Source organism: Corylus avellana, chromosome 10 (assembly GCF_965113065.1).
Source record: "Corylus avellana chromosome 10, dhCorAvel1.hap1.2, whole genome shotgun sequence".
NCBI classification, from domain to species: Eukaryota; Viridiplantae; Streptophyta; class Magnoliopsida; order Fagales; family Betulaceae; genus Corylus; species Corylus avellana.
In genome coordinates, this window is record NC_142499.1 from 5832923 (window position 1) to 5847422 (window position 14500).

The window sequence follows — 14500 nt, forward strand, 5'->3', positions numbered from 1 at the left end:
TACAAGGTTTTAATGATAGTATATGTGATGATTGATTATCGTATGAAGCCCTTAGAAATTATGATATGTAGTCTGAAAGCACGTTCTTGGAGAAGAGTAGAAGATCAATGGCCTTGCAAGGATTCAACTATTTCGTCGGGGCCCGTTTTCTCAAACGGTGCTTTTCATTGGTTGATTGATAGTACTAGAGCAGGGACCCTTCTAGCATTCGATCTCATTACTGAGAAATTTAGAGTGCAAGCCACTCCATTCAAATCTTATTCGATCATGGGTTTGAACGTTTTGGAAGGATCACTATGTGTTTCTGTAAATACTAAGGATCAAGACATTGGCTTACAACGCATTAATGTTTGGACGATGAAGGAGTACGGGGTGGCGAGTAGTTGGAGTCGGCTTTACACGGTGCGTAGGAATTTCCGCCACAGGCGATCATTAGCTTTTTCAAATGACGGTAAAAAGGTTCTAATGCAGAACATGTCTCAAGATCTCTATTGGTATGACACAAACAATAAGACATGGAGCATTGTTTTTAAGAATGTTCGGTGTAATTCTCCAAAGTATTGGGCAATGTCTTGTGTGGAAAGCCTCTTTCTCCTTGATGGTGATAGTGACAATTGAATTCAATGAAGCAAGCATTAATGATTTTTTGTGTTAGAATATTTTATTTTCTTCTTTATTATATCTTTTTGGGATTTATTCTCGTTATATTAGAATTTTTTTTTTCAGCCGCAAGGCATCATGTTTTCCCCAAAAATTTTATCTTTCGAAAGATTCCGAAAGCAAATTGATTGTTCATCTTGAATAATGTTCACAATATGATCTTTGTTGGTACATCAATGGCATCTTTTTTAGCTGGGAAAAAGTATTGCTTTTGCATTCTTAATTGGTGGTGTTGGATGCTTCTTGCATCTGGCATTGGAGATTAGAGATTTTTCTCTTGACATTGACTCCAAAAGAACTCATGGTTGGCATGGTTAGATGTTTTGCATGTAAAGTTGCAGTGGCGTTGGCAGAATTAAAGCACACGCTGCTTCAATAGTTCTAAAGATAAACAAGTGATATAATTATTCTGTTAAACAAGTAATATAATAATTCTGTTTGGAGAAATTTGAATGTATTTAGAATCAAATTTGGGTTACCTTTGTTGTTCTCCAACAAAATACCACCAACAACATATTTCAATAGCACAATATAGACCAACAAAATACCACCAATTAAGTCTACTACAACTAAATATAACCACAACCAAAGATTACAATCTAGTAAGTACTCTATTGCAAAATGCAACTAGTTGGGATGCCTATTGTGGCCCTTGGCATCAATTGTCTCCCGTAACTGGACCCCTCTACGTTAAATGTTCCATACCCATTTAGTTGCTAAATCAAAACATTAGTCACATTCTCCTACGTACACAGATGAAGTATGAAACTCATGACTCAAGATTTTGTTTTAGGGAATTTTATAATGATTATGTGCTAAAGGCCTATGCTTACTAATAAAAAGTATGTTGTCGGGATACATGTTTATTTTATTGAATTGATTTACTTGTGTTATGAATAATTCTATTTATAAGAAAAATAGGATAGGTAAAGTCAGTTTTTTTTTTTTTTTTTTTTTTTTTTTTTTTTTTTTAAGTGTGTTCTAAAAAATATCTTAATTGAGTTTATGAAAATCTTCCATTTGTTAATTTGTTTTATTTTAATGTGAAATAAAAGCAAAAACAATTTTGCATTTTCAAATCACAGTTAATGAGGTATATATATATATAATGCACAATGTTAAAGGCTAAAATCCAATTTTAATGGTCAAACTGCAACTTTTAAAAATTATATTTTCAAATCGCACGGTTTAAAATTACGGACCCAAACGAACCCTAAACTTGGTGCTTCATAAGTCATGGAATTATAGAATACGTGTTATTTTTGTCCAAATGAATTGGACCGTGATCAACATAATTAACGAAAGTCACTAGTTCGAATCCCCTCCCCCTCTTGCGCGAACATGTAAAAGACAAAAAAAAAAACAGAATTAACTAACAAATTTATCAAATGCATGAATGTGCACCGACCAAAGAACGGGGGCCTTTTTATGTGGCGTGTATAAATACATATTCCTTAAGACTTTCATGTGAATGGGCTTTTTCTATCTCGGTCAAATAGGATGTTTAAAGATATGGCTTGCCACTTATCAAAGGGAGACTGATCATCCTTGCATTGACACAACATTTTGTTTTCTTAAAAATCAAAAAATAAAAAATCTAATTTAAGAGTTGAGAAGTGTTTAGTTTTATTTATGTGCATTTTTTTTTCATCTTCATACAAAAATGTACAAATTTATCATTAATTTTGTAGAGCCTATACGTAGGTCCCAATGACTTAATGATTATTATTATTATTATTATTATTTTAAATGTAGGAGAATGAAACTAAACATTTATCTTAAAATGTTTCAAATACCAATTTTGCTAATAAGAATGTTTGTAGCAATACTGCAAATTTTACTATATCTTTCTTACGAAACGATGTGACAATTCACTTGGCACTTATCCAAGTGGCTGATGCTGCAAAACTGAATTTCTGACAATTCCACTGAGACATGCACAAAAAAAGACCAGATGGATGGCACAATTTCAAAGTTATCAATGGACATGAAGAAATAGGCATAATTTCCAAATAAGGTCCAGTGGGCATTGGATCAGGATCTCCTCCTATTATTGGGAGAAAATGAGAATATCATATTCTCAATCCTGACCGTCTAATTTGATCCCATGGTCTACAGCTTGCCACATGTCCCACTATAATTAAATACTAAAATATTAATTAACTTTTAAAAAATAAATAAAAAAAATAAAAAAAAATCAAATCAAATCAAATAACAAAAAAATAATAAAAAAGCTGGGGTGGCCACCCCAGTTGAGTTTAGGGATGGCTTTGGTCACCCCCAAGGGCCAAATTTTTTTTTGAATTTGAACCTTGAGGGTGGCCAGACCACCCCCAAGGGCTATGGGGGTGGCCGAAGCCACCCCCAATCAGCTGGCCACCCCCATAGGGGTGGATCGTCCACACCCCCAAGGGCCAAACCCATTATTTTCTTAAAATGAGTTTGGCCATTGGGGCTAGCCGATCCACCCCCAAGGCCAATTGGGGGTGGCCGAAGCCACCACCATAGCCCTTGGGGGTGGCCGAGCCACACCCAAAGTTCAAATCAAAAAAATTTCAAATTTTTTTTGGCTCTTGGGGGTGGCCGAACTACTCCCAATTGAAGCCACCCCTAAACTCAACTGGGGTGGCCGGCCACCCTAGCTTTTTTATTATTTTTTTGTTATTTGATTTTATTTGATTTTTTTATTTTTATTTTTATTTATTTTTTAAAAGTTAATTAATATTTTAGTATTTAATTTATAGTGGGACACGTGGCAAGTTGTAGACCGTATGATCAAATTGGACGGTCAGGATTGAGAATATGAGATTCTCATTTTCTCCCAATAATGGGAGGGGATCTTGATCCAGTTGGCATTACCTTGAATTGCAAAATTATGTTTCAAAAGAAAGGTCCTAGCCTGCAATTCATTGAACAAAGTTAATTAAAAAATAACTGAAATAGTTCAACAATTTTTGGCTAATTTTGACTTTTTCCCAACCTCTTCTCTGGACTGGCTTCTCAAGAGCAAGAATGATTTTCAGAATTGAGATCAAAACTAAAAAAAAAAAAAAAAAAACCTCCATTCCAATATACAAAATCATAACTATGATAGGCTTGGCCGGGCAATAAAATATTCCAGCCAAGACACAACATCCTGTAATGGATAAATCTTGTAACAGATTTTTCTTCACACATACTTGAAGAGGTACCTAAACCAGGGAAAAAGGAAACAAAAATGTTGTATGGTATTTTTGATAAGTAGTAGTCATGTTGTAATGGTATTGATGTCTGTTGGATCCCGCTCATGAGGTGGTAACTTTAGAGGTTTCTTTCTTTTGTTTTGAATTCCCACATTGATAAGAAGCATAGGGAGGTGCAATAGGGAGGTGTGCCAATTCTGACAGATAAGAGTGGTAGGGTAGCTTTTGTTGCGTGTGAGAATGGGAAGAAAACACTTTGTCTAGTGCGTGAGTTAGTGTTAGAGCACAATTGGGTTTACTGGGATCTTGGATTTTAGTGTGTCAAGTTTATGAGTTTTATAATTAAAAGTTTGTAATCCATGTATTTGATGGGGGACTTCGCCAAGCATCGTGTTAAAAGAATTTTAAAAAGTTGTGAAAGTCAAAAGTCGGCAGATACAGCAATTGCGCAAGAAAATAATGAAGATGGTGATATTATTATGGTCATAAAAGGAGAGATTCGACTAAAAATTTGTTGGATAGAAACTAGTTGACAGATATACGGATTGTGATGAAAATTCTAAGAGAGGGTGTGTTTGGTTAGCCACCCTTGGGAGTGGCCGAACCACCCTCAAATCACATGGGGTGAATCGGCCACCCCTTTTTTGTTCTAAAACTAGTTAACAGATATACGGCTTGTCATGAAAGTTCTAAGAGGGGGTGTGTTTGGTTAGCCACCCTTGGGAGTGGCCGGACCACCCTCAAATCACATGGGGTGAATTGGCCACCCCTTTTTTGTTCTTTTCTTTATTATTATTATTATTATTTAATTAAGGGCATTTTTATGAATTCATAGAAAAAAGAGATCTTACATGTGTCTTTTTTGTCAGATTGAACGAGTTGGGCTAACATAAGGGCTTTTTGGCTAAAGGTTGGTAGTTGAAGGGGGTTGAATGTAACATGAGGGTAACGTGTAAATAAGTGGGGTTGTTCATTGTTGATGGGGATAAGTGTAATTGACCCTAAACTACAACAAATCTGGGTTTAGCGTGGTGTTGCCCCATGACTGCATCTGTAGTGGATGTGCATATGCTTGTTTTGGTGTTCATATGTGTGTAACATTACCTTTAGTAAAGGCAAAGCTATCCAGCATGCTATCTCAAGTGCCTGAGCAGCTTCATCAATAATCACTAAAAGTCGAATGGAAAATGCCCCAGTCAAGGTTGTCAATACCACATCTGCTTTTGCAATTACATCTCTAACAGCCAGCTGCTATCGTTTATGCTCTTCTTTAGAAAGAGTCCTAAGCTCCTTCTGGATGTCTCTCCTTGTGTTTTTTGTCTTTGGTTTTCAACAGTTTCCCCTTTAAGGGCTGAAGAAATGCAGCAAGGGCATGCAAGTTGAAACATCAAATAACAAGAGAAAATTATCTGATTTCACAAGCCTAAAATGAACTCCGGTGTCAAAAACAAATTTCAAGGAAACAAGCTGCTGATGGGAACAACCACCAATAAAAGGAATAGCTTCCTATATTCAGAGCATACGTTTTTTTCTATGAATAATAGACCATGCAACGGCCAATTGTTGCCCAAGCATATATCAAGTCTCTCTCAGTGAATGAATACAATAGTACTTTTGGTTATAGAAAGTTTATCTTAGAATCATATGACAACAACAAAGCTTATCGTAAAGAATCATTTTTGAATAATTGAAACTGCAATCGTTGATAACTTTTGGGCATTGAAATTGCCTTCAAATCTACTGTGAGTCTGTACCTTCATTTCCTTCCGAATGTCACTGGCCAGAGCACTATTATCCCCCCGTAAAAACCTAAAAAGGAAAGATTAGAAGGTATGGAAACAGCACTACGTAGAAAATAATAAAATTATTTCATCAGCATTGCAATATTTCAGGGAATGAAGGAATGTCCGCCCCACAGTACCACAATCAGTGACTACAAAACATCAAAGGAAAGGATTAATGGATTTTAAGAATGTTAACATATATATATATATAAGGCACAGAAAGCGATATAACTTGATCTTGACAACTTAGCTGGAAAAGGAAAAGGAGCGGACTTTCAGTTTCTTTAACAATATACAATTGAGAGAAATCCAACCTTCATATGCTCATTCAAGTACCCATGACAAGCTCTCATATACAACAAGAGAGAAACGTCAAAGTGCATAATAGAAAGATATACACAAACATGTAAAATCATGTGAATGAGATGACATTATAAAATTTAGCAATACACCATTATCATGATGATAAGAAATGGAAATAGAGATCATTGGTTGCATTTAATGCTCACCCAGACACATTGGTTTAACAGATAGGATCAAAGTTGCTCATCAGTCAAAAGGCACATAATCTAAGTAAACATATATGACAAATTTGGCATGCTTATCTGTCCAAGAATGCTTAGTTTTGAAAAATCCACTCTAGACATGAAGTTAACAAAGCTGTGACATTTCAAACCCTATTAACCTACCCTACTACTCTACTGATTGAACTCAAGAAAGCCCTCGACAACAGTGCAACAGCACCATAAACGAATGGTCCGAGATCGATGACTAAAAGATTTTCTTTTCTAATTTAGAAAACTTTTCACTAGTCTTATTGGTGTTCAGGATCCAAAATTGTCAAAGGTGATCGATCATATAGCTTGACTGAAAATAAAATAAGACCACCTTAAGGGTTTACGGAAAATACATACTTATTATCATTCCTCTGCTAAATTTTAAGCTAAAATTTCGGTTTAAAAATGATTTCCCCATAAATCAAGGCATCACTTTACCTGTGAGGAACAAGTCGCTCAACAATGTTGTTCACAGCAATATTAGAAGCGGCACGTGCAAGAATCTTTGATCCACATTTCACTTCTTGCAAGATGATCTCCACCACCTTAGTGGTTTTTCCAGTTCCAGGAGGTCCGTGCAGCAAAAATACATTCTTTGATGACAGGGCTTTTGAAATGGCATCTTTCTTTGGAGAAAAGAAAGGGGGAGAGACAAAGTGCCTTAGTATGTGAGAAATGGAGCATGCACAAAAAGTCCAATGCACACATAGAAAAAGGCAAGCATGGATGAAAGTATTCAAACACACTAATAAATATAAGTACTAGTAATACTAAAAATAGCATAAAAAGTGGTGCAACCCTAGTACACAAGTGATATACAAGAGTACATGTGCAAAGAGGACCACAGAGACAAATTCTTCCTGCACACATAAACGTGTGCAAATTTAAGAAACATAATATCAGTTATATTCTAAACTAGCCTAAACATCCATGACATATCTAGTGGAAGTTGCCTCGTCTGACCCAGGATAGCCAAGAAGTAGTTATTAAAACTACATCATATTAGAGTGAGGATCTGGTTGTGGTTTCAAGATCCATTGGGTGCATATGTGACTTACAATCCAAAAAATATTAGGGTTAGCTGAATTAGAAATCCACATTGGAGCGTGACTTAACAATGAAAGAAATTATTGGAGTGTGCTGATTTAGAAATCCACATGTTTTCAATGGGCCGACTATTTTTGATTTTGAAGATAGTTGAGCATCTATACTCCAAAACTTGAACAATGAATGTATGAACCATAAACAATCCAATTTAGACTGAAGTTGAGAAAATTTTCAGAGTTAAAGGAAGTAGTCTCAAAGTTCGATAGAAACCAACCAGTTCCTATCAGAATTCGTTTAATGGGGTTGTATGTCTCTTATTTCATGATTACATTCACTACAAAGGAATAATTATTTTGAGGGCAAAAAATAGTAAATAATAAAAATATCTTAGTAATAAGAAACAATCTGAATAACGAAAACATCATGATTGAGTACAAGGAAACACAAGATAAAATATACACACCTGAGAGTGATCAAGGTTGGAGTTGAATGGTGTGAATTTGACATCCTTCTTGGTCACTGTCGGTGACCTCTCTCCAAATAAAACAGGAATGAGGTCAGCTGCAGGTCCCTTTTGTACACCTTTACTCAATTGTATCAAAGCATCCTTCATTCTGCGGTATATAACCTGCATAGATAATTAGTTTTTGCAGCACTTATTTTTTCCAAGGAATATCCATAAGCACATAGTAAATTGGATGTTGATACAACCCCAGCATAGACCATGAGACACAGGAATTTTTATACCAGATCCCCTTTTGTGGACTTTGTAACTTTTAGAAACTAGAAACTAAATTGTAAGTTCACTTACAAATAGATGACATATATGATTTGGTGTAAGAAAGCATAGTAACTATATTGTTCCCAATATCCAACAGTTTGAACTGCTTACAAACTTGTAAGTGATGTATAGATTCCATCATAGATATTTATTCCCAGTAAAATAAATGATCTAGAAGTAGCTTATTGTCTGCCTTACATAACAATTCAAGCTGATTTGAAATAACATTAAGTAAAATTTTTTGATCATACCTCATTTGCCACTTTCTCTAGACGAAGAGGACTATTCAAACAATTTTCTGGAATGTCATCAAAAGCAACAGTGATTGATGAGTCCTGTTCAATACACACCAAACAACCAGCACAAGAAAGCAGTTACAAAGATGATGATCTACAACTGAAAAGAACATGACTACTGGAACATTTATAACTTCTCTAAGATTATTAACAAACCAAATAACTTATGCATGCTGTGTCAAAAGCGACTTTAACAACTATGTGTAGTTGATAAAATAAAGCCTACTTGAAAAATAGCTTTATCCATTCATGTGGTTTGAAATCCTAATAAGATTAATCTCTTTTGTTATCCATCTTCTTTACTTGTTACAGCAGTTAAAAGGGGCAATAACTCATCATAAGATTTTTTTACATAAATTTAAAACCTGGCTTAGACCATCTCATTGCAATGGAAAAAATGCGTAACATGCATGTCAGAATCTATAACATAGGATGTAATGAAAAGTTGTTACCAATTGGAGTCGATTATGCACTGGTGCAGTCAATATGTTTTAATATTAATACCTAGAACAATGCTATTTGGATAGTCTTGTATACAAAATTCTATCTTGAACCCTCGTTTCCAACCATGGGTAATGTGTTCTATTTATCAGTATAGACATAAAAGCAAGGATGGAAATTAAGCTTTGTGCAAAGGACTTGATACAAATAACATTATTAATAGCCTGGTAATTTTTTTATTTGTATATAGCCAGGTAAATTTTTTATTTATGCAAACTAACCCTCCACTTCCCAAGATACAGTACACAAAATTTCAGGAACTAGATATTAAACCATCCAAGTGAAAGACCACTATATATACTAAATGGAACCAACCTTTTCAGGGTTTCCACTGGCAGCAGCAATTTCAGAGAAGCTGATGCCTGGTGACACTGATAATCCAGCCCCATGAAAGGAGATGACTCTTTCCTCTCCAATTTCTTTTTCTACCCGGAAAAAATTAATATTGTCACAAGAGAGAAAAACAGTTAAAAAGAGAAGACGCAAAGTGCAGAAAAGGCATACCTGGGGTGGAGGGGGCATTATGTCATTGCACAACAATACTAATGGATATATATGCCCGGGGGCACCAGAATGTTCAGCAAGCCTTCTCATATTGTCTTCTGAAGAAGCATCAAAGGGTGCTAACCCCCTTATATCAGTATCAAAGTATTAATGACATCTCAAAATGGAGATAAAATATCAAACAAGTATATATATATGAAACTACACCAGAGTCTATAAGTGCAATTAACTTCAAATTCATATTCTTGTTGACTATGATTGTGACTATATTATTCTATCTATCAATCCTAAAAATTTATTGTCATCCTCAACCTGAATACTCGGGTGGTGCTTATCATTCAAAGATTTGATAGACTTTGTATCTTCTTCAGAAGATAGTTCATGTTCACTTTGTTTTTAAAGAAGGCTTTGATCAATTTTTATGATTGTTAATTCTTGTTCTAACATTTTGTTTTTATTTTTTTATTTTTTTATTTTTTGTTTAATTTGGTTTACTTCATGCTGTAAATCTTGGAAGAGTTCTTTTTGAGTTTTCTGCCATGCAAAGGATACAAGCTATCTGTTCATTTGTGGTATTTGCCTTTATGAAGTCACTCTTTAGTAAGCCAAACCCCTCTTCCATCTGGAAAATGACTATATAGAATGATCGTTACAAGAAGGGGAAATGCCAAAACCAGTGGATTTATTGTAGCTATTTGTCAATGAACTCTCCATTTTTTTCTTTTAAATAACACACTTTCTCAAGTGCGCTAGCAACCATGTATGAATGACCTGGCAGCAGTATCAAAAACCAAATAAAAAAATCTTCAATGAAAACTACTAAATGGAGCTGACATACATGTCTTGGGATTGTTTTCCAATCAGGGAACTTCCATGAATTATTAAGAATTAAATTTTGGGGGAAAATACGTAATAGGAAAAGGTAAGAAGATTAAAATAAAGCTGCTTGGGGGATTCTTTCCCCAGGCCAGAATCAAAATTCTCCACTCTCACCCGAACAGGAAGGAAAAAATGAAGTTTTCCACAGTGTTCTAGTTTTCTCAAAAGAAAGGCATACAAACAAGACATTAGAACAATCCTTCTTCCCTAAATTTTCATTATACTCCCAACATTGACTAGCACGAATAACACAAAAAATTAATTTTCTCACCTCTGAAATCATTGGAGTGAGATAGATTAGCAGGTTGAAGTATGTCAATATTGACAGTAGCTGCAACACCTGATATGACCATACAAGCTAACCGTTTCACCAGAAGTGGGTACTTCAAACCTTGTATCCTATATAAAGAGATAATATACAGTAAGAAATCTAGATGATTGAAAGTACTACAAAACACTGATGGGTGTGTTGACAAATCGATTAAAACCAACAAAAAGTAATTTTTGAAAAATGAAACAAAACAATTACTTTTTGGAGTCTGGTGAAACGCAATAGTAAGCGTAAATTAATAAATTCATGTGTTAAGCGTCCTTCTCATACATGAAATATTAAAAAATATATGCTTCCAGCACCATGTAGAAAAATATTGGCTAGGTTTTTTGGTGTTGTTATCATTGTTATTGATCCTTATAATGGGGGCCATCTGATATAAATAGCCAGAAACAAAAAGAAGCAAAGAGGAGCCTTTAACGGCTTTCTTCTGATCTCAAATGAGTGTTCAGTATGGTTCTTTTTAATTCTAAAACTAACTTTTTTATAAGTTGATTTTGACAGTTGCAGAAACTGTAAATGTGCACATATTATGTGTAACATTAATGTAACAGTAATGTGTATATATAGTGCATTCACTTAAACAAATGATATTGCAATCTTATGAGTGTATAATATTTTATCATAAATAATATTTTCTCCATCATATGACGGTAACAACTAACAAGTATGCCTAGAGGAAAAAGGTGAAGGAGCCAAAGCTTCAGCAGGGAGGAAAATCTTTTTCATTCTTTCAGCTTATACGTACCTAACCTTGTAATCCTGAAAATGAAAGCAAGACTACAGGTGCATCATTAAAGATTATTATTTGCACTATGTTTGTCTATTTAAGATGTACTTATAACTTCTGATGCAAAATGAAACATAACCCATGGTATAAAATATCAAGAGATCAAGCAGAAGAGTTTTTGAGAAGTTCCCATACCGGCAATAATCATCATAGGCTGACCAATTCGCTCTCCTCTCAACATCGTAAAATACCTTAAATCCATGTTAATCTTTATTTGGAGTAAAAAATGACCCCATAGTACTTATAAAAAAAAAAAAAAAATGACGCACAGCTCAAACCAACTGGTTACATTTGAGAGCTTTTCAGGTTATAACAAACTTGTATTCTGGAAACATTACATTCATGCATGCAAATACTAAAAAATAATTTTGATAATAACATATTACACAGACATGACACCTAGATAAGAAGGAAGTTCTCTACAAGATGTACAATTTATGTGCGCCTTCTAAATCTCAAAGACTTTTCTACTTAGTATTATCCTTTGCTCTTGCGTGTAAATTAAAGTGTGCTCATAGAGTGCTAGTCAAGGTTCTCCTACTCATGCTTAACTTCTAAACCGTAAACTTCCACAGATTCCAATCCTCTTCATTAACATTCTGCAACTCTCTATTAACCAGAGAGAAATGCGTAACTATGGTGAGTATATAGTACATCTCATACAGAAGAAATCATAAGCCCCTTCACCATTATATGGTTCTCAAAGCTTTTTAAGACTAAGATTATTATTAGACACATATTGTAACAATCGCAAAATTCGCATGGACACTTGGAAAATTATTAGATAGAGCCAATAGAATAAACATGCATGCGGTGCACACACACAAATATTTAAAACCTATATATCTATATATTAAATTGATAACCTTCAGCTGCTAAGAACCCTCAATTTTGCATTCCCTGCAAAGCAGCATTCACTGTAGCATCAATCAATATCATGTTTCACATCATATGATGGTAGTGAATAACTTAATAACTTATGAAATTATCATGTTTCACATCATATGATGGTGGTGAATGACTTAATAATTTATGAAATCCAAAGGACAATCTTATGAATTTACAAACTGCCCACGAAATATCCTTATTTGGCAGCAGAAAATGACATTCACAGAGAGATGCATTTGGAACTATGTTGCAGCAAACACATTAATTATTCTAAAGAAATGAGTTCAAATAGTGTGTTAAATCACTGAAACACATTCTCTAGTTTAGCAGAGTCCAGTGAAGCCCTTAAGTTATTAGTTCACACAAGCATATATTTGATTAAAGAAATGCTTACTAGAAGTCCTAGTCCTGTTACCCACTTACATGCTTCAACAAGGCATCACCCACAGTTAAAGAATAACACTGCATTATATAACCACAGTCCACAGATATTCACTTTGAAAAATAAAAACATCAAACATGTGGTATTTATTCAAACATATAAACCTTAGATTGCTCTTCGTACTCCAAGTTTGGTTCGGGCGCAAGGCTCCAATTAGGCGTTGCCGGCTCCGACCCAGGTTTGATCCGGTTGCAAACCTCCAATTACACGTGGCAATACCCAAGGTTTTCTCTCCTTAACAGAATTTCTTGTCTTACATGCACGCACCGCACAGTCTGCACCCTCACCAAGTTCCTCATAGCCTCACCTCTCACTTTGTCTTATACGCACACACTGCACCCCTCTCATCCTCACCTCTCTCACTGCTCACTGTTTGCTCTCTCATTATTCAGCACTTTTCATCTCACTCTCAGACTCTGTTCATTGTTCATTTTCATCTTTTAACAAATCCCTCTTACCCACTAATCCCACTAATCCATCTACTCAAATACCCATAGATGTCAAAAGAAAATCCCTCTTACCCACTAATCCATCTTCTCAAATACCCATAGACTCGCTCACAGATTCCATGAGACGGCAACACAAAAAAGATTCAACGCATAGGTGAGTTGCCTGCTCCTCACTCAGCTCCGACTCACCCCAGTTGCTCCTCCTCATCCTTCTTTGGGTCGGAAGTTCTGCCATTTTCAAATTCTTCTGAGGGCATCCCTACCGTCGTCACCATGGAAACCTCCGGTGTCAAGAGTTGGCGCGACCAAATCAAGACTGAACCCAGGACACGGCGTCCGATGGCGCTACTCCTTTGGCAAGCAAATGGAGTCTCTGTTTTCGATCTTCTCTCCGAGTTTCTGAACAACAAGGATGTGAAGATCGTCAGACTGGGAATGGAGAAACCTCTCCAAAAATTGAGAGAGGACTGCGGTAAATCGGAGCTGAGCGAGGAGCACGTAACTCACCTATGCATTGAATCTTTTTTGTGTTGCCGTCTCATGGAATCTGTGAGCGAGTCTATGGGTATTTGAGAAGATGGATTAGTGGGTAAGAGGGATTTTCTTTTGACGTCTATGGGTATTTGAGAAGATGGATTAGTGGGATTAGTGGGTAAGGGGGATTTGTTGAAAGATGAAAATGAACAAGGAACAGAGTCTGAGAGTGAGATGAAAAGTGCTGAATAATGAGAGAGTAAACACTGAGCAGTGAGAGAGGTGAGGATGGGAGGGTTGCAGGGTTTGCGTATAAGACAAAGTGAGAGGCGAGGCTATGAGGAGCGTGGTGAGGGTGCAGACTGTGCGGTGCGTGCATGTAAGACAAGAAATTCTGTTAAGGAGAGAAAACCTTGGGTGCTGCCACGTGTAATTGGAGGTTTGCAACCGGATCAAACTTGGGTCGGAGCCTGCGACCCCTAATTAGAGCCTTGCGCCCGAACCAAACCTGGAGTACGAAGAGAAATCTAAGGTTTATATGTCGAATAAATACCATATGTTTGATGTTTTTATTATTCGAAGTGAATATCTGCTGACTGTGGTTATATAATGCAGTGTTATTCTTTAACTGTGAGTGATGCCTTGTTGAAGCAAGTAAATGGGTAACAGGACTAGGACTTCTAGCAAGCATTTCTTTAATCAAATATATGCTTGTGTGAACTAATAACTTAAGGGCTTCACTGGACTCTGCTAAACTAGAGAATGTGTTTAAGTCATTTAACACACTATTTGAACTCATTTCTTTAGCCTAATTAATGTGTTTGCCGCAACATAGTTCCAAATGCATCTCTATGTGAATGTCATTTTCTGCTGCCAAATAAGGATATTTCGTGGGCAGTTTGTAAATTCATAAGATTATCCTTTGGATTTCATAA

The 14500-nt window shown here is 35.7% G+C and overlaps 1 protein-coding gene across 8 annotated transcripts; it reads right to left on the reverse strand.

The window, feature by feature from the left end:
* Window positions 1-5332: 5332 nt before the first annotated feature.
* On the reverse strand, window positions 5333-14091 carry LOC132162222 (uncharacterized). Of its 8 annotated transcripts, none has more exons than XM_088511283.1 (8): window positions 12747-14091; window positions 10463-10590; window positions 9313-9410; window positions 9124-9227; window positions 8263-8346; window positions 7694-7858; window positions 6622-6809; window positions 5333-5651 (listed from the first exon to the last, which is right to left on the reverse strand). In XM_088511283.1, exons 6-8 carry the CDS (start codon window positions 7841-7843, stop codon window positions 5516-5518), a joined length of 474 nt encoding a protein of 157 aa, XP_088367409.1. In that variant the 5' UTR covers window positions 7844-7858; window positions 8263-8346; window positions 9124-9227; window positions 9313-9410; window positions 10463-10590; window positions 12747-14091; the 3' UTR covers window positions 5333-5515. The 8 variants fall into 8 exon arrangements, 5 of the variants coding, with proteins under 5 accessions (XP_088367409.1, XP_088367406.1, XP_088367407.1 ...); XM_088511280.1 differs by having other exon boundaries at window positions 9124-9233; XM_088511281.1 differs by having other exon boundaries at window positions 9124-9233; window positions 9313-9439.
* Window positions 14092-14500: the final 409 nt, after the last annotated feature.